The following is a 27,755-nucleotide window of genomic DNA, read 5'->3' as shown; positions in this document are numbered from 1 at the left end:
TATAGCATTTAAAAAGAGAGTGTGGCAGGGCGCACACTTTCAATGTCAATGCTAATATCATATGGCAACACTTTCAGTGAATTGTCAATTTGCGTTGCTCCTGCTATGGCTTGGTATTTGGCTGTCGGAGTGCAAAAATATTGGGTAAGGGCCGTCGTTTCTAGCTAGCAAAACTTTCAAAATCAGACTCAGAAGTTAGCACGCGCTAGCCAGCTCGCTAGCTAGGTTGGTTGTGCTTGTACTGCTGTCGCAAGGACAGGAATCTTGTCAGGACAGCATGTCAGGAGGACACCGCACTCATCTGAATACTAGTCCCGTGTAACTCAGTTGGTAGAGCATGGCGTTTGCAACGCTAGGGTTGTGGGTTCAATTCCCAAGGGGGACTAGTATGAAAATGCATGGACTAAAATGTATGAGGATAGTATTCCATGCCAATGTTCTGCCAGGTTTAGGGAATTGTAAGCTAGCTGCAATGTAGAAAATAGAAAAAATAAAGCAAAACCCTTCAATGAGTGGGTGTGTCCAAACTTTTGACTGGTACTGTATATATACATGCAATACCAGTCAAAAGTTTGGACACCTACTCATTGAAGGGTTTTGCTTTATTTTTATTATTTTCTACATTGTAGAATAATAATGAAGACCTCAAAACTATGAAATAACACATGGAATCATGTAGTAACAAAAAAAGTGTTAAACAAATCAAAATGTATTTTATATTTGAGATTCTTCAAAGTAGCCACCCTTTGCCTTGATGACAGCTTTGGTATTCTCTCAACCAGTTTCATGAGGTAGTCACCTGGAATGCATTTCAATTAAAAGGTGTGCCTTGTTAATTTGTGGAATGTCTTTCCTTCTTAATGCGTTTGTGCCAATCAGTTGTGTTGTGACAAGGTAGGGGGTGGTATACAGAAGATGGCCCTATTTGGTAAAAGACCAAGTCCATATTATGGCAAGAACAGCTCAAATATGCAAAGAGAAACGACAGGCCATCATTACTTTAAGACATCTTGAAGGTCAGTCAATCTGGAAAATGTCTAACTTTTAAAATTTCTTCAAGTGCAGTCGCAAAAACCATCAAGCGCTATGATGAAACTGGCTCTCATGAGGACCGGCACAGGAAAGGAAGACCCAGAGTTGCAGAAGATAAGTTCATTAGAGTTACCAGCCTCAGAAATTGCAGCCCAAAGAAATGCTTCAGAGTTCAAGTAACAGGCACATCTCAACATCAACTGTTCAGAGGAGACTGCGTGAATCAGGCCTTCATGGTCGAATTACTGCAAAGAACACTACTAAAGGACACCAATAAGAAGAGACTTGCTTGGGCCAAGAAACACGAGCAATGGACATTAGACCGGTGGAAATCTGTACTTTGGTCTGAGTCCAAATTTGAGATATTTGGTTCCAACCGCCGTGTCTTTGTGAGACGCAAAGTAGGTGAACGGATTATCTCCACATGAGGTTCCCACCGTGAAGCATGGAGGAGGTGGTGTGGGGGTGCTTTGCTGGTTACACTGCCAGTGAATTATTTAGAATTCAAGGCACACTTAACCAGCATGGCTACCATAGCATTCAGCAGTGATACGCTATCCCATCTGGTTTGGGCTTGGTGGGACTATCATTTGTTTTTCAACAGGACAATGAACCAACACACCTCCAGGCTGTGTACGGGCTATTTGACCAAGAAGGAGAGTGATGGAGTGCTGCATCAGATGACCTGGCCTCCACAATCACCCAACCTCAACCCAATTGAGATGGTTTGGGATGAGTTGGACCGCAGAGTGAAGGAAAAGCAGCCAACAAGTACTTAGCATATATGGGAACTCCATCAAGACTGTTAGAAATGCATTCCAGGTGAAGCTGGTTGAGAGAATGCCAAGAGTGTGCAAAGCTGTCATCAAGGCAAAGGGTGGCTATTTGAAGAATATAATATTTGATTTGTTCAACACTCTTTTGGTTACTACATGATTCCATATGTGTTATTTCATAGTTTTCATGTCTTCACTATTATTCGACAATGTAGAAAATAGTTAAAAAAATATAGAAAAACCTTTGAATGAGTAGGTGTCCAAACTTTTGACTGATACTGTGTGTATATATAACTATATATATATATATATATATATATTTATTTATTTTTTACTTATCATTGCTAATGTGAAATATGAGCATCTTTCATGCATAAAATAACTCATCCCCTATTCTTTACAAAATTATATTGTTATTATCTAAAGTACAAATCTAAAGTCCATAGTAAAGTACACAACATGTCATTTAATTGAGGCAGAGATGTTTCTTCTCAGCATTTGAGCTCAACCCATCTTGAAGGTTCCAGCAGTTGCATATCATCAACACTAGAGAGCAGTGTTGGATAGTGCTTGTATCTCAAAATATATCAATCAATTCCTAGTAATCAATTCTCAACTGAAGTTTATGTCCGGTTTTTACAGACCCTGTCTTTACTTTGTTACAACAACCTCTCCAGCATTTAATCTCATCCTATCAAGTAGCATAAGCTGCCATATGTTGTCTAATGGCATAGAAGACCCATTGAAGGTCTCAAGTTAAAGCTGCAAAATGTAACTTTTTAGGCGACCCCACAAAATTCACAGAAATGTGAGTTATAAATCTGTCACTCTCATTGAAAGCAAGTCTATGAAGGGAGATGTTTTATGTGCCCTATTTCTACGCTTTCCGTTGAAAGTTTCAGTTTTGCGTCCTTTACTTTCAGTTTTGTACACCCAGCTTCAAACTGCTAAAAATACAATATTTGTGGTTATGGTAAAGTTATTTCACAGCGGTTTAGATGGTACAATGATTCTCTACACTATACTTGCTTGTTTTGTTACTTAAAATGAAATCAGGCGCAATTTTGCATAGTGTGTCTTACATAGTGCATCTTTATTAACCGTTACCTTAACCATTTCAACTTCAATGGGGTCACATAAGAGTTGAGACGTACCAAGGAACCCGGATAGCAAAGACCTTGGTCTGAAGTGGCCCACGGCTTTTTCTTCTGGAAAACATATTTAGTTACATGACCAACAATCTTTTATAATCTCTTATAATAAGTCAATTGTTTGTGAGAGTAAAGTGTTTTTGTACTTAATTCAATAAATGTGTGACTTTTACTTTAATGAAAAAAGTTGTAAACATTTTCGCTGCAGATCTTGATTTCTTTTAATGTAGTTTTTCTATTTTGAATCAAGTATAATGCAATATGAGCTCAGGACTCAGGATAAGTGTATCATCATGAGTAAATAACTGGGTATTTGTTCTCCACAGTCCCTCGTTGGACGATGACCTCCTATCTCCGTACCCCTACGGCCATAGCCATGGACCCTCGCACTCTCACCGACATGTCCGAGACTGCCAGCCCGTTGTCCATGGCAACGTCACCCACCAGACCTGGCCCGCCAGCAACCACACTGGGGTGCCCGTGGCTGAATCCAAAGTCTTTGTCTCGGACGTCCCTGGCACAACCCGATGGGTCACAGGTCAGTGGAGGAAATACTCATTTTGAAAATACCCCTAAAATATTCAGCAGTTTTAAATACCATACCCTTAAAATATTAGGCTTTTGTCAAGTGAGATTCTGTTCAAAATGTTTTGTAGTGTATATAACCTCTAAAATTAAAAAATGATTTCCTCCCTGCCACAGGTCACATGACAGTAGTCCACGACCCCCTGAGGACGGTGTCTGTGCTGGAGCCTGGAGGGCCGGGGGGGTGCGGGATGAACCAGAGGGAGGCGGTGGAGGAAACTGCTAGAGCCGGCAGGTGTCTCTATGCCCAGAATGGAGGGTTCTTTGGTACTAAGAACGGGGAGTGTTTGGGGAATGTAGTGAGTGACGGGGTGCAAGTGAGGGACAGCGGAGGGGTGCAGAATGCCCAGTTTGGCATCAGGAGGGACGGGACACTGGTGTTTGGGTAAGAGCTGCCGGTCTCGTTACATTTCCTTCTCAATCTCTCTCTGTACCTCCAATTTGAGCTCCATTTGTGGTTGTAATGTTTATAATTTTTAACATTTTTCTAGACAAATGCTGTCAAGGCTTGTAGTTGAGGTTGTGGAACAATGACCCAACAGTTCTTATGTTTATTTGCTTTAAACACAAAGGCCTTTATTACATTCTAAGATTATTACTCATTCTAAATTATCGCAAGTCTTATCTCCCTAACAGCAATGCTTCTTTGTTTTTCCATCTGAAACGTTAATGAACTGGCACAAGCCATACCTCTATGCCCAAAAATAGCCACCCAATGAAAACAACACATGCACACGCCACAAGAACCCTATAGCGTAATATGACGACTACTATCGAACATAATCAATTAGATTAGAACGGTACTCCCTGTTCCCTGGAGAAATTTGTTGTTTTGACCTGTCAGTCATTCCTTGTAGAGTAATGGCTCTACCTTGGAATTGTCCTGTTTCCCAGATAAGGGTGCTGGAACAGACTGCTGGTTGGTTGTTGTGGAGTGGCTGATGTAATATCATATGGGTAGAATCACCAAAGCATTCACTGTGTCCAATGTGCCCCCCACACCTCATCGATTTTTAGGGCTGTCAACACTAAGCTATTTAACTGTCACAAATTGAAGTACAAACATTTACTGTGGGGCCAACAAGGCTAGCCAGGTGAAAATACTGATGTGTACAGAGATTTAGGATGCACTTGAGCTTTTGGCTGCTTCAGCCAACATGTTTTATCTCACTAGATTGCTGAATGTACTGTTTTTAACATGAGTATCTAAGTATGTGATCTCATGAGCACATTGTTCCACAGTTGGTTATTCCTTTCTTGAGATATGACTGATTGGTGTTATTTGATGCTGATTGGGGTTAACTTGACTTTTTCCTTATCTTTGTCCCTGCTTTTCCCTCTCTCTACGTCCCTGTTTCTCTACTTCTTTCTGTCTCTAGTTATCTCTCTGAGGAGGACGTACTGGATGAGGCCAATCCCTTTGTGCAGTTGGTCAGTGGGGTGGTGTGGCTGCTCAGAGACAGCCAGGTCTACATTAACCAGAGCATAGAGGCCGAGTGTGACCGTACACAGGATACAGGTAGCTACTGCAGGTTATTGAGAATGTCTTCACAACTTAGCCATACTTACTTAAAATGGTAGAGATGTATGTAGTTAGTTAGGTGAAAGTCTCCATTAAGTGCAGATCTAGCATCAGCTTACTCAACCATTAGATTAGGAAGTTAAAAGCAGAACTGGCCTTATGTCAGCACTTAGTGGTAACTTTGTCCTTGACTTGATGAAGAAATGTTTTTGGGCTTCACATGACCTGTATAACATGGTGAAACCCTGTTTGCCAGTTCTGGCTAAGTAAAAACACCAATTACGTATTCTATCAAATTCAGCCAGTTTGCTTCAATTCAATTTTCATGCATTTGATCCCGCAGGGAAATTCCGACATTTTGTGGACGTGGTGTCGGCCAGGACAGCGGTTGGTCACGATGAGGAGGGAAAACTGATCCTGTTCCACATTGACGGACAGACTGACCACAGAGGGTAAGAATGGAAAAGAGATGAGGTGAGAACAGGGAGGGGGAGAATGGAGGAGGAGGAGAAGAGGGCAAGGATATAGAGGGGTGGGGAAGAAAAAAGATAGAAAGGGTGGGAAATAATACAGGTGTAATTGGATGAGAGTGAGAAGAAGTGGAAAGAGTATTGTGGAAGAAGGGGGAATACAGTGGGAGGGAGAGAATTGTTGGTCAAAGTGATGGCGAGCGAAAGGAATGAGAGACAATGCAGGTTGGACAGAGAGGAGAGGTGAGGTTATAGGAGGCAGAAGTGGGGCCATTTAGGCATATGAAAGGAGAGAGATGGGGCTAAGTAATAAGGCTCTGATCAATTCTATTGATCTGGCTTTATTTGCGCCAGTGCAATGAACAAATGACCTCATTGACCTAGAGATTCATGAGTTTATGTTAAAGACATGGCTTTGGAAAGACAACAAGGGGACATGTCTGTTCATGTCCATGGCCTCTCCACTCAATATCAGGTATGTGGTCCTCTGTAGCTCAGCTGGTAGAGCACGGCGCTTGTAACGCCAAGGTAGTGGGTTCGATCCCCGGGACCACCCATACACAAAAAAAATTATGCACGCATGACTGTAAGTCGCTTTGGACAAAAGCGTCTGCTAAATGGCTTATTATTATTATTATTATCAGGCCATATAAAGTCAATAAATCTTATCTAGTCGGCACAGTCTCTCGGTGCATATCAGACCAACCATTTACCTTCTCCCACTTAATTTACCTTATTTTTCACACAACTGACATTGCTTCAGCAATCCTTATAGATTTGTTTTGCATTAAATGCAAGCACCTTTCTCCTATATGGTCTTACGGTACTGTACTACTAGTGGTATTGTACCAACTGTTCTCTCCTCTCTCTAGCATGAATCTTTGGGAGGTGGCAGATTTTCTGAAAGGTCAGGGGGTCATCAATGCCATCAACCTGGATGGGGGCGGTTCCTCCACCTACGTGGCGAATGGCTCAATGGCCAGCTACCCCTCGGACCACTGGTAAGCCAATCAGAAAGCTTATGTCACACGTTCATTGCAATGACATTACAAGGTTTATGCAGCTGCTTATTGTGGCTTTTATTTTAGTCAAATGTTGTTGCAAATTACAGATTGCAAATTATAATATTCATTCTATCTCACCTGCTCTTTCTTTGTCTCCCCATCTCTCTCTCTCTCTCTATTCCCTCCTTCAGCGTCTCAGACCCCATGTGGCGCTGCCCTCGGCGGGTCTCCACCATCCTGTGTCCACCAGCCCCAGTGCCAACCTGAGGACTGCAGCGGGCACGGGATGTGTATCGATGGGCACTGCCAATGCCAGGAGGGCTGGAGTGGGACAGGCTGTGACACCCTGGTGTGCCAACCGCCCGCCTGCGGTTCCCACGGTGTCTTTACACAGGGTGAGTGATGACTGGTGAGGAGTGGGTACAGTTGTTCTCTCCTTTCTGAGTTCTGAACCAGCTCTCTGAGGTTACAATGAAACTCGTCTCTTCTCTCCTCTCTTTCTCTATTGTCTTTCTTTCTATTGTCTTGGTTTCCATGGCGACTCCTGTGAACAAGGTGTGTTTATATATGGGTGTGTGTATTGCTAGTAGTGCGGAAGGATAAGTGTGCAACCCTGATTGATTGGTGTACACCTAAAACACTTTACGGTCCCACAAAGCAAATTCCTAATGCCCTCTCAATCCCTAATTTCTCTTTCCCATTCCCCGACATTCCCTCACCTGTTTCAATAATAGCACCTTGGAGCGCTTCCAATGTTATGCCTTATTCCTAGTCTCACAGGGATAACAGTGATCAAACAAATGCTTTCCCTGTGGTCCGGCTAGAACATTCCCTCTGTACGAGTCCTGCCAATAATCTCGCTCCAAATCTCTGAATGAACAGCTGGAACACATTAGCCCTAATATGCTAAGCCTTCGTTACATCACTTCCTTGGCCCTCTGATGCCCAAATCCTGGACTGAATACCTGTTGCTTTGGAGATTAAATGAAGCCATTGTTGATGTCTTATTGTCTGTCAGAGCCTTTTCACTCTTCATGTTTATCCGTGCTGTAGTTCCCATGTATTATGGACTAGCTTATATGTGTGACAAATACATAAGTGTGACATACATATTGTGAACAGTGTATCTTCGAATCCCTAAGAAGGTCTAGGAAACCAAAACATTGGTACTAACCCCTGATGTTGCAAGCTAGAGCAGTGGTTTTCAGGAAGGACGTTTCTTTACATTAAAGCTTTATTGTATTTTCCAGTGACATCTCATCCTGTTTCCTTGGTGTCTCCTACATCACTTCCTGTGTTCCCCTCGGAGTGTCCTCTGGGTTTCTACGGGCTGGACTGTGGGCAGGAGTGCCAGTGCCAGGACATGTGCCCATGTGACCCGGTCACAGGAAGCTGCCACGCCCTGTTCCAGGGAGAGAAGAACCACAGCATACACAGAGGTATGGAACCACCCGTAACACGCCTCGCCTACTCAGAGCACAAGTAGTTGCAGTAACTAAACATATCACAACATACTGCATAAAGAGGTCTCTAATGAGTACTAATAGTTTCGTAGATGTCGTACTGTAAAGTGTCTTGTACAGTATGTGGACCACTTCATTCTAAGCCTGCTTGCATAGGTTTTCTCCCAAATATGAGTTCTGTTTTATTGGTTCCTCATCATTACATGGTACAGACATTCAGGCGATGTTTCAGTTGGCTGTATGTAGTCTAGGGCTGTCCCCGACCAAAAAATAATAATCTTGGTCGACCGAAGTCGTCTGTTCTTTCGACCAAATTTTTAAATGTGTATTTTTCCATATATAGACACATCCTATGTGTTTTAATAAAATCAACTATATGCATTGAGCTTGTCTGATGCTTAAAGTTCACTGTTTGATGAAATAAGACACAAATGACTCGAGGGAGCTAGAGATCTAGATAACCAGAAGCAAAAACCTTAACCTGACCCAACCATTCTGCCGTTACTCTCCTGAAGTTGCCGGTAATAGGCTACACGAGGAGTCTGCAACCTTTCTCATGTGGAATGACAATTTATCTTACAATTTCTACCGATCTGCGTGCCAGTTATGGTTTTCAAATGCATATTTTCGTGGAACAGTTTAATTTCATTTATAATAATGTCTTCATATCTCAATCATTGTCATGTGGTTAATTAAAATTCTATCTAAATGAAAATGATACAAACCTAAAAAAAGTAACTTCTATGGCCATTTGCCAACTATGTAAAAATAGCCTACATAAAACCAACAAATAAAAATATTGCAGCCTGCAGGTAGAAAATATCCTGATAAATAGCCTATAAATCACATTGGCTACGCATGGCATGTCTGCAACGAACTTGAAACATTGTATCAACTATTAACTTGGGTCTGGCCTGAAGCTTGCTCTAGCGAACTTGCAACATTGTATAAAATATTCTGGGCCCTCAGTTTCCTGCTCCAGTGAGCTCGGGAAAGACACAGCTGTAGGCTATTTGTGCAAGTGATAAGAAGCAGTGCTTGACTTGGGCAGGAGCTCACCGGAGCTGAGTACCGACACCTCAAATTTCCTACTGCTTGAGCTCCTGTTCCTCTTATAGAATATTAGCTCAAAAGTATTGTGGAGCTCCTGCACCTAAATATAAACAGTACCAGCACCCAAAATGGGACCGGGACCTATTTCAGTCCAAGTCAAGCACTGATAAGAAGTAATCAGGTTGGCCTATTCTATGACGTTTCCACTGGATCAGAGCATTAAATTTTTCCATTCACACTGAGTGGTTATCGAAAGGGAGAGGGCTGGAAAGATTTTTCAAATACATTGAGTAACTACAGTGCATTCGGAAAGTATTCAGACCCCTTGACTTTTTCCACATTTTGTTACGTTACAGCCTTATTCTAAAATTGATTAAAAAATATATATTCTCATCAATCTACACACAATACCCCATTATGACAAAACAAAAACGGGTTTAAAAAAAATCTTTGCAAATTTATTAAAAAACAAAAACAGAAAAACCTTATTTACATAAGTATTCAGACCCTTTGCAATGAGACTCGATATTGAGCTCAGGTGCATCCTCTTTGCATTGATCATCCTTGAGATGTTTCTACAACTTGATTGGAGTCCACCTGTGGTAAATTCAATTGATTGGACATGATTTGGAAAGGCACACACCTGTCTATATAAAATCCCACAGTTGAGAGTGCATCTCAGAGAAAAAACCAAGCCATAAGGTCGAAGGAATTGTCCGTAGAGCTCTGAGACAGGATTGTATCGAGGCACAGATCTGGGGAAGGGTACCAAAACATGTCTGCAGCATTGAAGGTCCCCAAGAACACAGTGGCCTCCATCATTCTTAAATGGAAGAAGTTTGGAACCACCAAGACTCTTCCTAGAGCTGGCCGCCCGGCAAAACTGAGCAATCGGGGGAGAAGGGACATGGTCAGGGAGGTGACCAAGAACCCGATGGTCACTCTGACAGAGCTCCAGAGTTCCTCTGTGGAGATGGGAGAACCTTCCAGAAGGACAACCATCTCTGCAGCACTCCACCAATCAGGCCTTTATGGTAGAGTGGCCAGACGGAAGCCACTCCTCAGTAAAAGGCACATAACAACCCGCTTGGAGTTTTCCAAAAGGCACCTAAAGGACTCTCAGACCATGAGAAACAAGATTCTCTGGCCTGATGAAAGCAAGATTGAACAAGTTGGCCTGAATGCCCAGCATCACATCTGGAGGAAACCTGGCACCATCACTACGGTGAAGCATAATCGTGGCAGAATCATGCTGTGGGGATGTTTTTCAGCGGCAGGGACTGGGAGACTAGTCAGGATCGGATGCATCAGATGACCTGGCCTCCACAATCACCCGACCTCAACCCAATTGAGATGGTTTGGGATGAGTTGGACTGCAGAGTGAAGGAAAAGCAGCCAACCAGTGCTCAAGCTTCCCAAGTTCTCTCACATCACCCCGCTCCTCCGCACACTCCACTGGCTTTCAGTTGAAGCTCGCATCTGCTACAAGACCATGGTGCTTGCCTACGGAGCTGTGAGGGGAACGGCACCTCCGTACCTTCAGGCTCTGATCAGTCCCTACACCCAAACGAGGGCATTGCGTTCATCTACCTCTGGCCTGCTGGCCCCCCTCCCTCTGCGGAAGCACAGTTCCCGCTCAGCCCAGTCAAAACTATTCGCTGCTCTGGCACCCCAATGGTGGCGCAAGCTGCCTCACGACGCCAGGACAGCGGAGTCACTCACCACCTTCCGGAGACAATTGAAACCCCACCTCTTTTAAGGAATACCTGGGATAGGATAAAGTAATCCTTCTACCCCCCCCTTACCCCACCCCCAAAATTATTATTTTTTTAATTTGGAAAGTGGTTGTCCCACTGGCTATCATAAGGTGAATGCACCAATTTGTAAGTCGCTCTGGATAAGAGCGTCTGCTAAATGACGAAAATTTAAATATGTGGGAACTCCTTCAAGACTGTTGGAAATGCATTCCTCATTAAGCTGGTTGAGAGAATGCCAAGAGTGTGCAAAGCTGTCAAGGCAAAGGGTGGCTACTTTGAAGAATCTCAAATAGAAAATATATTTTGAATTGTTAAACACTTTTTTGGTTACTTCATGATTCCATATGTGTTATTTCATAGTTTTGATGACTTCACTATTATTCTACAATGTAGAAAATAGTATAAATAAAGAAAAACCCTTGAATGAGTAGGTGTGTCCAAACTTTTGACTGGTGCTGTCTGTGTATGTGTGTATATACAGTTGAAGTCGGAAGTTTACATACACCTTAGCCAAATACATTTAATCCTAGTAAAAATTCCCTGTCTTAGGTCAGTTAGGATCACCACTTTATTTTAAGAATGTGAAATGTCAGAGAAATAGTAGAGATAATTACAGTGAGGGGAAAAAAGTATTTGATCCCCTGCTGATTTTGTACGTTTGCCCACTGACAAAGACATGATCAGTCTATAATTTTAATGGTAGGTTTATTTGAACAGTGAGAGACAGAATAACAACAAAAAAATCCAGAAAAATGCATGTAAAAAATGTTATAAATTGATTTGCATTTTAATGAGGGTAATAAGTATTTGACCCCCTCTCAATCAGAAAGATTTCTGGCTCCCAGGTGTCTTTTATACAGGTAATGAGCTGAGATTAGGAGCACACTCTTAAAGCGAGTGCTCCTAATCTCAGCTTGTTACCTGTATAAAAGACACCTGTCCACAGAAGCAATCAATCAGATTCCAAACTCTCCACCATGGCTAAGACCAAAGAGCTCTCCAAGGATGTCAGGGACAAGATTGTAGACCTACACAAGGCTGGAATGGGCTACAAGACCATCGCCAAGCAGCTTGGTGAGAAGGTGACAACAGTTGGTGCGATTATTCGCAAATGGAAGAAACACAAAAGAACTGTCAATCTCCCTCGACCTGGGGCTCCATGCAAGATCTTACCTCGTGGAGTTGCAATGATCATGAGAACAGTGAGGAATGATCTCAAGGCAGCTGGGACCATAGTCACCAAGAAAACAATTGGTAACACACTACGCTGTGAAGGACTGAAATCCTGCAGCGCCCGCAAGGTCCCCCTGCTTAAGAAAGCACATATACAGGGCCATCTGAAGTTTGCCAATGAACATCTGAATGATTCAGAGGAGAACTGGGTGAAATTGTTGTGGTCAGATGAGACCAAAATCGAGCTCTTTGGCATCAACTCAACTCGCCGTGTTTGGAGGAGGAGGAATGCTGCCTACGACACCAAGAACACCATCCCCACCGTCAAACATGGAGGTGGAAACATTATGCTTTGGGGGTGTTTTTCTACTAAGGGGACAGGACAACTTCACCGCATCAAAGGGACGATGGACGGGGCCATGTACCGTCAAATCTTGGGTAAGAACCTCCTTCCCTCAACCAGGGCATTGAAAACGGGTCGTGGATGGGTATTCCAGCATGACAATGACCCAAAACACACGGCCAAGGCAACAAAGGAGTGGCTCAAAAAGAAGCACATTAAGGTCCTGGAGTGGCCTAGCCAGTCTACAGACCTTAATCCCATAGAAAATCTGTGGAGGGAGCTGAAGGTTCGAGTTGCCAAACGTAAGCCTCGAAACCTTAATGACTTGGAGAAGATCTGCAAAGAGGAGTGTTTTTTTATTTTTTATTTTTTTTATTCTGTCTCACTGTTCAAATAAACCTACCATTAAAATTATAGACTGATCATGTCTTTGTCAGTGGGCAAACGTACAAAATCAGCAGGGGATCAAATACTTTTTTCCCTCACTGTATTTATTTCAGCTTTTATTTCCTTCATCACATTCCCATTGGGTCAGAAGTTTACATACACTCAATTAGTATTTGGTAGCATTGCCTTTACATTTTTAAACTTGGGTCAAACGTTTCGGTTGCCTTCCACAAGCTTCCCACAATAAGTTGGGTGAATTTTGGCCCATTCCTCCCGACAGAGCTGGAGTAACTGAGTCAGGTTTGTAGGCCTCCTTACTCTCACATGCTTTTTCTGTTCTGCCCACACATTTTCTATAGGATTGAGGTCAGGGCTTTGTGATGGCCACTCCAATACCTTGACTTTGTTGTCCTTAAGCCATTTTGCCACAACTTTGGAAGTATGCTTGGGGTCGTTGTCCATTTGGAAGTCCCATTTGCGACCAAGCTTTAACTTCCTTACTGATGTCTTGAGATGTTGCTTCAATATATCCACATCATTTTCCTTCCTCGTGATGCCATCTATTTTGTGAAGTGCACCAGTCCCTGCTGCAGCAAATCACCCCCACAGCATGATGCTGCCACCCCCGTGCTTCACGGTTGGGATGGTGTTCTTCGGCTTGCAAGCTTTCCCCTTTTTCCTCCAAACATAACGATGATCATTATGGCCAAACAGTTCTATTTTTGTTTCATCAGACCAGAGGACATTTCTCCAAAAAGTACGATCTTTGTCCCCATGTGCATTTGCAAACCGTAGTCTGGCTTTTTTATGGCGGTTTTGGAGCAGTGGCTTCTTCCTTGCTGAGAGGCCTTTCAGGTTATGTCGATATAGGACTCGTTTTACTGTGGATATAGATACTTTTGTACCTGTTTCCTCCAGCATCTTCACAAGGTCCTTTGCTGTTGTTCTGGGAATGATTTGCACTTTTCGCACCAAAGTACGTTCATCTCTAGGAGACAGAACGCGTCTCCTTCCTGAGCGGTATGACGGCTGCGTGGTCCCATGGTGTTTATACTTGTGTACTATTGTTTGTACAGATGAACGTGGTACCTTCAGGCGTTTGGAAATTGCTCCCAAGGATGAACCAGACTTGTGGAGGTCTACCATTCTTTTTCTGAGGTCTTGGCTGATTTCTTTTGATTTTCCCATGATGTCAAGCAAGGAAGCACTAAGTTTGAAGGTAGGCCTTGAAATACATCCACAGGTACACCTCCAATTGACTCAAATGATGTCAATTAGCCTATCAGAAGCTTCTAAAGCCATGACATCATTTTCTGGAATTTTCCAAGCTGTTTAAAGGCACAGTCAACTTAGTGTATGTAAACTTCTGACCCACTGGAATTGTGATACAGTGAATTATAAGTGAAATAATAGTCTGTAAACAATTGTTGGAAAAATTACTTGTGTCATGCACAAAGTAGATGTCCTAACCGACATGCCAAAACTATAGTTTGTTAACAAGAAATGTGTGGAGTGGTTGAAAAACAAGTTTTAATGACTCCAACCTAAGTGTATGTAAACCTCCGACTTCAACTGTGTGTGTGTGTGTGTATATATATATATATATACACACACACACACACACAGTGGGGAGAACAAGTATTTGATACACTACCGATTTTGCAGGTTTTCCTACTTACAAAGCATGTAGAGGTCTGTAATTTTTATCATAGGTACACTTCAACTGTGAGAGACGGAATCTAAAACAAAAATCCAGAAAATCACATTGTATGATTTTTAAGTAATTAATTTCCATTTTATTGCATGACATAAGTATTTGATCACCTACCAACCAGTAAGAATTCCGGCTCTCACAGACCTGTTAGTTTTTCTTTAAGAAGCCCCCTTGTTCTCCACTCATTACCTGTATTAACTGCACCTGTTTGAACTCGTTACCTGTATAAAAGACACCTCTCCACACACTCAATCAAACAGACTCCAACCTCTCCACAATGGCCAAGACCAGAGAGCTGTGTAAGGACATCAGGGATAAAATTGTAGACCTGCACAAGGCTGGGATGGGCTACAGGACAATAGGCAAGCAGCTTGGTGAGAAGGCAACAACTGCTGGCGCAATTATTAGAAAATGGAAGAAGTTGAAGATGACGGTCAATCACCCTCGGTCTGGGGCTCCATGCAAGATCTCACCTCGTGGGGCATCAATGATCATGAGAACGGTGAGGGATCAGCCCAGAACTACACGGCAGGACCTGGTCAATGACCTGAAGAGAGCTGGGACCACAGTCTCAAAGAAAACCATTAGTAACACACTACGCCATCATGGATTAAAATCCTGCAGCGCACGCAAGGTCCCCCTGCTCAAGCCAGCGCATGTCCAGGCCTGTCTGAAGTTTGCCAATGACCATCTGGATGATCCAGAGGAGGAATGGGAGAAGGTCATGTGGTCTGATGAGACAAAAATAGAGCTTTTTGGTCTAAACTCCACTCGCCATGTTTGGAGGAAGAAGAAGGATGAGTACAACCCAAGAACACCATCCCAACCGTGAAGCATGGAGGTGGAAACATCATTCTTTGGGGATGCTTTTCTGCAAAGGGGACAGGACGACTGCACCGTATTGAGGGGAGGATGGATGGGGCCATGTATCGCGAGATCTTGGCCAACAACCTCCTTCCCTCAGTAAGAGCATTGAAGATGGGTCGTGGCTGGGTCTTCCAGCATGACAACGACCCGAAACACACAGCCAGGGCAACTAAGGAGTGGCTCCGTAAGAAGCATCTCAAGGTCCTGGAGTGGCCTAGCCAGTCTCCAGACCTGAACCCAATAGAAAATCTTTGGAGGGAGCTGAAAGTCCGTATTGCCCAGCGACAGCCCCGAAACCTGAAGGATCTGGAGAAGGTCTGTATGGAGGAGTGGGCCAAAATCCCTGCTGCAGTGTGTGCAAACCTGGTCAAGACCTACAGGAAACGTATGATCTCTGTAATTGCAAACAAAGGTTTCTGTACCAAATATTAAGTTCTGCTTTTCTGATGTATTAAATACTTATGTCATGCAATAAAATGCAAATTAATTACTTAAAAATCATACAATGTGATTTTCTGGATTTTTGTTTTAGATTCCATCTCTCACAGTTGAAGTGTACCTATGATAAAAATTACAGACCTCTACATGCTTTGTAAGTAGGAAAACCTGCAAAATCGGCAGTGTATCAAATACTTGTTCTCCCCACTGTATGTGTATATGTATATATATATATATATATATATAACTGCTCAAAAAAATAAAGGGAACACTTAAACAGCACAATGTAACTCCAAGTCAATCACACTTCTGTGAAATCAAACTGTCCACTTAGGAAGCAACACTGATTGACAATACATTTCACATGCTGTTGTGCAAATGGAATAGACAACAGGTGGAAATGATAGGCAATTAGCAAGACACCCCCAATAAAGAAGTGGTTCTGCAGGTGGTGACCACAGACCACTTCTCAGTTCCTATGCTTCCTGGCTGATGTTTTGGTCACTTTTGAATGCTGGCGGTGCTTTCACTCTAGTGGTAGCATGAGACTGAGTCTACAACCCACACAAGTGGCTCAGGTAGTGCAGCTCGTCCAGGATGGCACATCAATGTGAGCTGTGGCAAAAAGGTTTGCTGTGTCTGTCAGCGTAGTGTCCAGAGCATGGAGGCGCTACCAGGAGACAGGCCAGTACATCAGGAGATGTGGAGGAGGCCGTAGGAGGGCAACAACCCAGCAGCAGGACTGCTACCTCCACCTTTGTGCAAGGAGGAGCAGGAGGAGCACTGCCAGAGCCCTGCAAAATGACCTCCAGCAGGTCACAAAAATGCATGTGTCTGCTCAAACGGTCAGAAACAGACTCCGTGAGGGTGGTATGAGGGCCCGACGTCCACAGGTGGGGGTTGTGCTTACAGCCTAACACCGTGCAGGACGTTTGGCATTTGCCAGGGAACACCAAGATTGGCAAATTCGCCATTGGCGCCCTGTGCTCTTCACAGATGAAAGCAGGTTCACACTGAGCACGTGACAGACGTGACAGAGTCTGGAGATGCCGTGGAGAACGTTCTGCTGCCTGCAACATCCTCCAGCATGACCGGTTTGGCAGTGGGTCAGTCATGGTGTGGGGTGGCATTTCTTTGGGGGGCCGCACAGCCCTCCATGTGCTCGCCAGAGGTTGCCTGACTGCCATTAGGTACCGAGATGAGATCCTCAGACCCCTTGTGAGACCATATGCTGGTGCGGTTGGCCCTGGGTTCCTCCTAATGCAAGACAGTGCTAGACCTCATATGGCTGGAGTGTGTCAGCAGTTCCTGCAAGAGGAAGGCATTGATGCTATGGACTGGCCCGCCCGTTCCCCAGACCTGAATCCAATTGAGCACATCTGGGACATCATGTCTCGCTCCATCCACCAACGCCACGTTGCACCACAGACTGTCCAGGAGTTGGCGGATGCTTTAGTCCAGGTCTGAGAGGAGATCCCTCAGGAGACCATCCGGCACCTCATCAGGAGCATGCCCAGGCGTTGTAGGGAGGTCATACAGGCACATGGAGGCCACACACACTACTGAGCCTCATTTTGACTTGTTTTAAGGACATTACATCAAAGTTGGATCAGCCTGTAGTGTGGTTTTCCACTTTAATTTTGAGGGTGACTCCAAATCCAGACCTGCATGGGTTGATCAATTTGATTTCCATTGATACTTTTTGTGTGATTTTTGCACATTCAACTATGTAAAGAAAAAAGTACTTAAGATTATTTCATTCATTCAGATCTAGGATGTGTTATTTTAGTGTTCCCTTTATTCTTTTGAGCAGTGTATATATATGTATGTGTGTGTGTGTGTGTGTGTGTGTGTGTGTGTGTGTGTGTATATGTGTATATATATATATATATATGTATGTATATGTGTATATACAGTGGGGGAAAAAAAGTATTTAGTCAGCCACCAATTGTGCAAGTTCTCCCACTCAAAAAGATGAGAGAGGCCTGTAATTTTCATCATAGGTACACGTCAACTATGACAGACAAATTGAGAAAGAAAAATCCAGAAAATCACATTGTAGGATTTTTAATGAATTTATTTGCAAATGATGGTGGAAAATAAGTATTTGGTCACCTACAAACAAGTAAGATTTCTGGCTCTCACAGACCTGTAACTTCTTCTTTAAGAGGCTCCTCTGTCCTCCACTCGTTACCCGTATTAATGGCACCTGTTTGAACTTGTTATCAGTATAAAAGACACCTGTCCACAACCTCAAACAGTCACACTCCAAACTCCACTATGGCCAAGACCAAGGAGCTGTCAAAGGAGACCAGAAACAAAATTGTAGACCTGCACCAGGCTGGGAAGACTGAATCTGCAATAGGTAAGCAGCTTGGTTTGAAGAAATCAACTGTGGGAGCAATTATTAGGAAATGGAAGACATACAAGACCACTGATAATCTCCCTCGATCTGGGGCTCCACGCAAGATCTCACCCCGTGGGGTCAAAATGATCACAAGAACGGTGAGCAAAAATCCCAGAACCACACGGGGGGACCTAGTGAATGACCTGCAGAGAGCTGGGACCAAAGTAACAAAGCCTACCATCAGTAACACACTACGCCGCCAGGGACTCAAATCCTGCAGTACCAGACGTGTCCCCTTGCTTAAGCCAGTACATGTCCAGGCCCGTCTGAAGTTTGCTAGAGTGCATTTGGATGATCCAGAAGAGGATTGGGAGAATGTCAGATGAAACCAAAATAGAACTTTTTGGTAAAAACTCAACTCGTCGTGTTTGGAGGACAAAGAATGCTGAGTTGCATCCAAAGAATACCATACCTACTGTGAAGCATGGGGGTGGAAACATCATGCTTTGGGGCATTTTTTCTGCAAAGGGACAAGGACGACTGATCCGTGTAAAGGAAAGAATGAATGGGGCCATGTATCGTGAGATTTTGAGTGAAAACCTCCTTCCATCAGCAAGGGCATTGAAGATGAAACGTGGCTGGGTCTTTCAGCATGACAATGATCCCAAACACACCGCCCGGGCAACGAAGGAGTGGCTTCGTAAGAAGCATTTCAAGGTTCTGGAGTGGCTTGCCAGTCTCCAGATCTCAACCCCATAGAAAATCTTTGGAGGGAATTGAAAGTCCGTGTTGCCCAGCGACAGCCCCAAAACATCACTGCTCTAGAGGAGATCTGCATGAAGGAATGGGCCAAAATACCAGCAACAGTGTGTGAAAACCTTGTGAAGACTTACAGAAAACGTTTGACCTGTGTCATTGCCAACAAAGGGTATATAACAAAGTATTGAGAAACTTTTGTTATTGACCAAATACTTATTTTCCACCATAATTTGCAAATAAATTCATTAAAAATCCTACAATGTGAATTTCTGGATTTTTTTTTCTCATTTTGTCTGTCATAGTTGACGTGTACCTATGATGAAAATTACAGGCCTCTCTCATCTTTTTAAGTGGGAGAACTTGCACAATTGGTGGCTGACTAAATACTTTTCCCCCCCACTGTATATGTGTGTGTGTATGTATATATGTGGGGGGGGTTTCATTGTAGTGCAAATCAGGAAGGTTTTATCTCTGAGATGATCTCAACTGTCCCAGCACACCCAGACTCATTTCCCTTCCATGTATTACCTCCCCCTCTTTTGTTCCTGTCTCACTGTCATTTTACTTCCCTCGTTCGTCAGTTGTTGTCCTTGCTCTCTCTATTCAATTCAAAGGTCTTTATTGGCATGGGAAACACATGTTTACATTGCCAAAGCAAGTGACATAGATCAACAAAAAGTGAAATAAACAATAAAAAAATAAACACAACATTACACTCACAAAAGTTCCAAAGGAATAGAGACATTTCAAATGTCATAATGGCTATATACAGTGTTGTAATGATGTGCAAATAGTTAATGTGCAAAAGTGAAAATAAATAAACATAAATATGGGTTTGTTCTTCACTGGTTGCCCTTTTCTTGTGGCAACATGTCATAAATCTTGCTGCTGTGATGGCACACTGGTATTTCACCCAATAGATTTGGGAGTTTATCAAAATTGGATTTGTTTTCAAATTCTTTGCGAGTCAGTGTAATCTGAGGGAAATATGTGTCTCTAATATGGTCATATACAGTGGGGAAAAAAAGTATTTAGTCAGCCACCAATTGTGCATGTTCTCCCACTTAAAAAGATGAGAGAGGCCTGTAATTTTCATCATAGGTACACGTCAACTATGACAGACAAAATGAGAAAAAAAAATCCAGAAATTCACATTGTAGGATTTTTAATGAATTTATTTGCAAATTATGGTGGAAAATAAGTATTTGGTCAATAACAAAAGTTTCTCAATATTTTGTTATATACCCTTTGTTGGCAATGACACAGGTCAAACGTTTTCTGTAAGTCTTCACAAGGTTTTCACACACTGTTGCTGGTATTTTGGCCCATTCCTCCATGCAGATCTCCTCTAGAGCAGTGATGTTTTGGGGCTGTCGCTGGGCAACACAGACTTTCAACTCCCTCCAATTATTTTCTATGGGGTTGAGATCTGGAGACTGGCTAGGCCACTCCAGGACCTTGAAATGCTTCTTACGAATCCACTCCTTCGTTGCCCGGGCGGTGTGTTTGGGATCATTGTCATGCTGAAAGACCCAGCCACGTTTCATCTTCAATGCCCTTGCTGATGGAAGGAGGTTTTCACTCAAAATATCACATTACATGGCCCCATTCATTCTTTCCTTTACACGGATCAGTCGTCCTGGTCCCTTTGCAGAAAAACAGCCCCAAAGCATGATGTTTTCTCCCCCATACTTCACAGTAGGTATGGTGTTCTTTGGATGCATCTCAGCATTCTTTGTCCTCCAAACACGACGAGTTGAGTTTTTACCAAAAAGTTCTATTTTGGTTTCATCTGACCATATGACATTTTCCCAATCCTCTTCTGGATGCACTCTAGCAAACTTCAGACGGGCCTGGACATGTACTGGCTTAAGCAGGGGGACACGTCTAGCACTGCAGGATTTGAGTCCCTGGCGGCGTAGTGTGTTACTGATGGTAGGCTTTGTTACTTTGGTCCCAGCTCTCTGCAGGTCATTCACTAGGTCCCCCCGTGTGGTTCTGGGATTTCTGCTCACCGTTCTTGTGATCATTTTGACCCCACCGGGTGAGATCTTGCATGGAGCCCCAGATCGAGGGAGATTATCAGTGGTCTTGTATGTCTTCCATTTCCTAATAATTGCTCCCACAGTTGATTTCTTCAAACCAAGCTGCTTACCTATTGCAGATTCAGTCTTCCCAGCCTGGTGCAGGTCTACAATTTTGTTTCTGGTGTCCTTTGACAGCTCTTTGGTCTTGGCCATAGTGGAGTTTGGAGTGTGACTGTTTGAGGTTGTGGACAGGTGTCTTTTATACTGATAACAAGTTCAAACAGGTGCCATTAATATAGGTAACGAGTGGAGGACAGAGGAGCCTCTTAAAGAAGAAGTTACAGGTCTGTGAGAGCCAGAAATCTTGCTTCTTTGTAGGTGACCAAATACTTATTTTCCACCATAATTTGCAAATAAATTCATAAAAAATCCTACAATGTGATTTTCTGGAAAAAAAATTCTCAATTTGTCTGTCATAGTTGACGTGTACCTATGATGAAAATTACAGGCCTCTCTCATCTTTTCAAGTGGGAGAACTTGCACAATTGGTGGCTGACTAAATACTTTTTTTCCCCACTGTATTTGGCAGGAGGTTAGGAAGTGAAGTTTCCACCTCCATTTTGTGGGCTTTGTGCACAGAGCCTGTCTTCTCTTGAGAGCCAGGCGGCCTCTCTCAATAGCAAGGCTATGCTCACTGAGTTTGTACATAGTCAAAGCTTTCCTTAATTTTAATTTTGGGTCAGTTACAGTAGTCAGGTATTCTGCCACTGTGTACTCTCTGTTTAGGGCCAAATAACATTCTAGTTTGCGCTGTTTTTTTGTTGACACATTGGAAATAATTTATATTTTTGTTTTCTCATGATTTGGTTGGGTCTAATTGTGTTGTCCTGGGGCTCTTTGGGGTCTGTTTGTGAACAGAGCCCCAAGACCAGCTTGCTTAGGGGACTCTTCTCCAGGTTAATTTCTCTGTAGGTGATGGCTTTGTTATGGAAGGTTTGGGAATCACTCGCTCTCTGTCTGTCTGTGTCTCTCTCTGTCTGTATCTCCCCCTCCCTTACTCTGCTGATTGTGTCCGTATGTAGGGCATAGCAGTGATGTGTTCATGAGCTCTCCTAAACTCTGAGGTATGACAGGCCCGTGCAGACTGGAATCTCACTCCTCAGCACACCTCTTTTTGTTTTACTTTAGTTATCTCTGTGTGTTCCACTATCTCTGTGTGTTCCTCTATCTTGGCAGTGTTGTTTTTATGTGTGGGGGTTGGAACATATCAACGCAACACTACACTGACTCATTCCCTCTCACTTTCTAGTGTGTTCTCACTCACCCCCCTCCCGCAGTCCTTCATCCCCTGTCCTCCGAGGTTGATCGCCCCTTTCAGTCTCTGAGCGTAGCCCAGCACATTGCTCCTTATCAGGATGATGGGCTGACTGGCCCTCACCATCTACTGACTGCCTGGCTGCCACTCACAGCACACATGTAGGAGTTTAAAATAATTAGGCCGCTGTAAAAGAGAGGTGGGGTAGTGGGGCTTAGTCAAGTCATGTTGTGATGTATGTCACAAACTAGAGTAACCTTAATAACTCCCCAGTCCTCTACTTATGTAATATGTCAAGTTTCATTTGTTAATAGCTTGTTTGCAATGTTCCTTGTATTTACACTAGTATGTAATTGTACAGTGCCTTCAGAAAGTATTCATACCCCTTGACTTAGTTTACATTTTGTTGTTACTGCCTGAATTCAAACAGGATTTAATTTTTTAAAAAATTACACACAATACCCTATAATGGCAAAGTGAAAACATGTTTTTAGACATTTCTGCAAATGTATTAAAAATGTAAATACAGAAATATCTAATTGACATAAGTATTCACACCCCTGAGTCAATACTTTGTAGAAGCATCTTTGGCAGTGATTACAGCTGTGAGTCTTTCTGGGTTACTCTCTTAGCTTTCCACACCTGGATTGTACAACATTTTTTTATTAATTTCAAAAGTTTTTAAGCTCTGTCAAATTGGTTGTTGATCATTGCTAGACAATAATTTTCAGGTCTTGCCGTATACTTTCAAGTAGATTTAAGTCAAAACTGTAACTTGGCCACTCAGGAACATTTACTGTCTTCTTGGTAAGAACTCCAGTGTATAATTTTCCTTGTGCTTTAGGTTATTGTCCTGCTGAAAGGAGAATTCATCTTCCAGTGTCTGGTGGAAAGCAGACTGAACCAGGATTTTGCCTGTGCTAAGCTCCATTCCGTTTCTTTTTTATCCTGGAAAACTCCCCCAGTCCTTAACTATTACAAGCATACTCATAACATGATGCAGCCACCACTATGCTTGAAAATGGAGAGTGGTACTCAGTAATGTGTTGTATTGGATTTGCCCCAAACATAACACTTTGTATTTAATACAAAAAGTGAATTGCTTTCTTTGCCACATTCTTTGCAGTATTACTTTAGTGCCTTGTTGCAAAAAGGTATGCATGTTTTGGAATATTTTCTGTACAGGCTTCCTTCTTTTCACTCTGCCAATTAGGTTAGTATTGTGGAGTAACTACAATGTTGTTGATCCATCCTCAATTTTCTCCTATCACAGCCATTAAACTCTGTAACTGTTTTTAAGTCACCATTGGCCTCATGGTGAAATCCTTGAGCGGTTTCCTTCCTCTCCGGTAACTTAGTTAGGAAGGACACCTGTATATTTGTAGTGACTGGGTGTATTGATACACCATCCAAAGTGTAATTAATAACTACACCATCCTCAAAGGGATATTCAGTGTATACATCTTTGATGACCTTTTTTTGCCATCTACCAATAGGTGCCCTTCTTTGCGAGGCATTGGTAAACCTCTCCGGTCTTTGTGGTTAAATACGTTTTTGAAATTCACTGCTCAACTGAGGGACCTTACAGATTATTGTATGTGTGGGGTACAGAGATGAGGTAGTCATTCAAAAATCATGTTAAACACTATTATTGCACAGAGAGTGAGTCCATGCAACTTATTATGTGACTTGTTAAGCAAATGTTTACTCCTGAACTTATTTAAGCTTGCCCTAACAAAGGCTTTGAAAAGTTATTGACTCCAGACATTTCAGCTTTTAATTTTTAATGAATTTGTAACAATTTCAAAAAACATAATTCCACTTTGACATTTTGGGGTATTTTCACTGGCCTACACACAATCTAAATGTAATCAATTTTAAATTCAGGCTGTAACACAACAAAATGTGTAAAAAGTCAAGTGGTGTGAATACTTTCTGAAGGCACTGTATTTGCTTGAGGCCATTTTTGAGAAAAAACAAATCGTCTTTGTTTTACTTTGATGCCTGTTTTTTGTTTTTGTTTTTTGTGGATGTTTAAAAAACATCCCAAATGCATTTGCGTTTTAGTCATTTTGTCTGTTCTTCATTAAGCTGAGTGAGTCACAACTAGTGCATCCAAAATAGGAAGCTGAAGCGACCATCTGTAGTTGATGTGATAGTGTGAGCATCGTAGTGGTGTGTGAGGAGGAAACTGTAGACATGGAGACTGGTTTCTGTAATTGCTGTTTACACTTTGTTGTTTCCACAGCTGGCCATTGTCTGGCCAATCAGATGTTTGCAACATGGAGAGAGGAGGAGGAGGCACACAAATCCAAGCCTTATCTCTCTGAGTAAGTGTCAAAAGTCATATCAACTGAACCCCCTCCCTGCTCTTAACCACCTACAAATCAATCTAACCGCCCTCCTCGCATGCACAGCCACTATCCCTCCATTGCTCTCCTATTGTAAATTAATGCAGATGAACATGGTGCAAAACACAGCCTTGCTATTTTTCACAGCTTGGCTCTGACAGAGAAATTCATCATCACTTAATCATATGTAATGTCACGCCTCGATGGTGTTAACATAACAGTATGTCCACTGCTATGTTTGGTGATGTTCTATTATTTGCATGGACAAAAAGTGACCCAGACCTGTATTTAGCAGGCTTGACGCCTCCATACTCGTAAACAAGTCGCACACAGACTGCAGGGGCCATATGCATTTATTAGCCCCTTTACCTGTCACATGCTAGTGAGGGATTGTTTTGAGTTGTTATGGTTTCAGCCAAGTGCTCTGTGGAGGGTTTTTCTCCACAGATGGAGTGGGAGGTTGGAGTTGGTTTATTTCTTCTTCGCCTCATCTTTCTCTCCCTTTTTCGCACTTAAATTCCTCCTCCCGTCTTTACTCATCGTCCTACAAATGTTCCTTTTTGGGGCCGTACCAATATCAATTAATCCTCTTCTGATAATTAAAAGTGGGTTGGATTTGGATTGGATATGTACACTTTCCAAGCGCTCTACACACCGCAAATACACCTCATTCACTTCCAATGCTTAGCACCCGCCGTCTTCCATTTCCCATCTCCCCTGTTCTCATCCCTCCATCTCTCCTCAGGCAGAGCTGGCTCATCGTCACTGGCCTGTTGACCTCTCTGCTGTTGGCCAGCGTGGTGGGTCACCTGATGAAAATGTGTTGGGGGTCTGTTGCTCACCACACTGGCCTTGAGGACTACTCCTACGTGCCACTGACCGAGATCAATGGTGGTGCGTGCGGTTCAGGGGTCAGAGGGGAAGGGTCGCAACCCAGTAAAGAAGCTTTCGAGATGGAGGACTCAGACTCCCAGGATGACCTGTGGCCGGGTCCGCGCTGAGGGAGGGTGATGGGGGACGGGTGGGAGTGAGCCTACCCTGTTAGGACTGTGTCTGGAGGAGCGCTCTCTAACGTACTGTAAAGAGGAGGGGAGGAAGGTTTAGATAGAATGGGATGCAATCAAAGAAGGAGAGGAAGAGATGGAGCCAGGGATACAGAGTGAGAAGGGCATAAAGAGTGCAGAGCTGGAGGGAGTGCAGAGCAGAGAGATGGATCCAAAAGGTGGAGGGAGAGATGAAGAGGCCCTCGGATGTTTCACACTCTATCCCCTATTTGTATTTCCCTCCGGCTCATCAGCCACCATCTCGTTATCCAGAGTGGATGTAAAGAAAGAGAAAAACAGACTGAAAAGAAAGAGGCATAGAAGCAAAAGGAGGAAGAAAATAACTTCTCTTTCACCCTTTGTACTTGTTTTTATAGTAAATTACTCTCTTTTAATGTCCTCCACTCTATATTTTTCTAAGTGACAAAGAAGAAGAAACAATATGCCAACATATTTGATCGTGACTGATTTATTTACAAATGAGTGAGAGACAGTTTATTTACAAATGAGGATGTGTGTTTCCCTATGACAATAGGTATTTTAAGGGGACATAAACAGAGAAGAGGATTTTGGTCCTTTTGTCAGCCACCCTTATGTTTGCAATCCTGTTCCACAAACAGCAAACGGGTGGGATGGATTTCTCCACCTGTTGCCATGGGAACAAACAAGGTAAGAACTTTGAACCCTAGCCAGGAAATCCCCAACGCTCCGAACCCGCTGAACATTGTGTTTATGGAGTCCACTTTATCAAATTATTCAATGTAAATATACTCTGGTTCACTGGGATTGTTTTTATGATTTCCAAACTATTTTATTTCTGTCTGAAGTCATGTTTTCAGCACATCAGTTTCCACCAGCCCTGTGAAGCACAAATAGAAGCACGTATTTTTGTAACCGTTCAGACAAACTGTTGAAATCATGTTTCAATGTTGTCTGGGTGCCAAGTGTGCTTCTGGTTTAGCCAAAATTGTCTAAGGCAGCAGCAGTAGGGGTTTTGAATGCAGAAATAAGCATGTACCCAAACTAGTTTGACAGGACCTGAGTAAGTTTTTTTTTCTTTTCTTTGTCTGACAGAGATGAAGTTTGTTGACCGCTCCTTGATCCCAATCTCAATTATTTAACAGAAAGCTCATGCTACTTAATTTTTTTAGTTGATGCTTCTCACAGAGACAAGGAAATCTTTGATGACCTTTTTTGCACCTTGATAGACTCCATGTTCCATCTCTTTTCCATGTTATGAGATTTGTGTGGCGGCTTGGTGAGGTAGAAAGATGAGTTTGTTAGAGGGATGATGACACTATTGGGGTAGTATATGGTCATGGGGGGGGTAAGGGAATGGTGTAATTATGTTGGGAGAGTGGGGATGTAAAGCGGGACGGTGTTCAACTTTAATAAAACAAATAGTATGTACACAAGGATAGGATTCACTTTGAGACATTCCAGGGGTTGTTATATTACAAGGCTGTGGGAGAAGACTTGATGGGAAATGTGTGTTTATGTTGGTGTTCTTACATGTGTATTTAACATACAGATTACCAGATTGTGGTCTATATGAAGGCTGTTATGGAGTTGGGTTGCCCCACAGACGCTCAAAAACAGTGAAAGGACTTTATACCATGATAATGACTCACTGTGTGCTAGCGATGCTGTTGTGTTTGTATAGTTGCCTATCTTGACTCTCACTTCCTTGAACTGGTGAAGAGAATGGAGGGATTTCCTTTGCATTCTCACTAGTGAACTTCAGGCAAAATGCAAATTAAGGTGATCGCTTGAGTAGATGTTTGTTTCAATACATTTGCCTGTTGAAGAGAGTTGCGAGACTGGTTTTGTATGATTGTTTGGTAATTTGTAGAAATCTTACTATGCTGCTTCTATGAGCTAGCTGGCCAACAAGAGGTACCCGGCCTCACTACCCTGGAACATATAGGCGGCAGGTAGGCTAACGGTTGACGCGTTGGGCCAGTAACCGAAAGGTCGCTAGTTCAAATCTACGAGCCATCAAGGTAAAAAATCTGTCTGTGCCCTTGAGCAAGGCACTTAACCCTAGTTGCTCCAGGGTCACCCTGGCTGTGACCCCACTCTCCGAGGGTGTCTTGGGGAGAGTTAGGATATGCAAAAAACACATTTCCAATTCACACATGCGTATTAATAGGACAAATATAAGCACCCACCAAATTA

At 42.9% G+C, this 27,755-nt stretch overlaps 1 protein-coding gene across 1 annotated transcript; it reads left to right on the top strand.

Moving 5' to 3' along the window:
• nagpa (N-acetylglucosamine-1-phosphodiester alpha-N-acetylglucosaminidase) lies at positions 1 to 27,600 on the top strand. The gene is given in 12 exon segments (XM_045205046.1): positions 1 to 144; positions 3,286 to 3,497; positions 3,662 to 3,929; positions 4,924 to 5,063; positions 5,410 to 5,518; positions 6,409 to 6,537; positions 6,732 to 6,782; positions 6,784 to 7,002; positions 7,004 to 7,095; positions 7,848 to 7,979; positions 24,432 to 24,513; positions 25,280 to 27,600. Coding segments are annotated over 12 exon segments (1,773 nt in total). The 5' UTR covers positions 1 to 61; the 3' UTR covers positions 25,536 to 27,600.
• Positions 27,601 to 27,755: the final 155 nt, after the last annotated feature.

Source organism: Coregonus clupeaformis, chromosome 19, assembly GCF_020615455.1.
Source record: "Coregonus clupeaformis isolate EN_2021a chromosome 19, ASM2061545v1, whole genome shotgun sequence".
Taxonomy (NCBI): Eukaryota; Metazoa; Chordata; class Actinopteri; order Salmoniformes; family Salmonidae; genus Coregonus; species Coregonus clupeaformis.
Note: the sequence above shows the minus strand (reverse complement) of the source record. Positions and strands in the feature narration are given on the sequence as shown.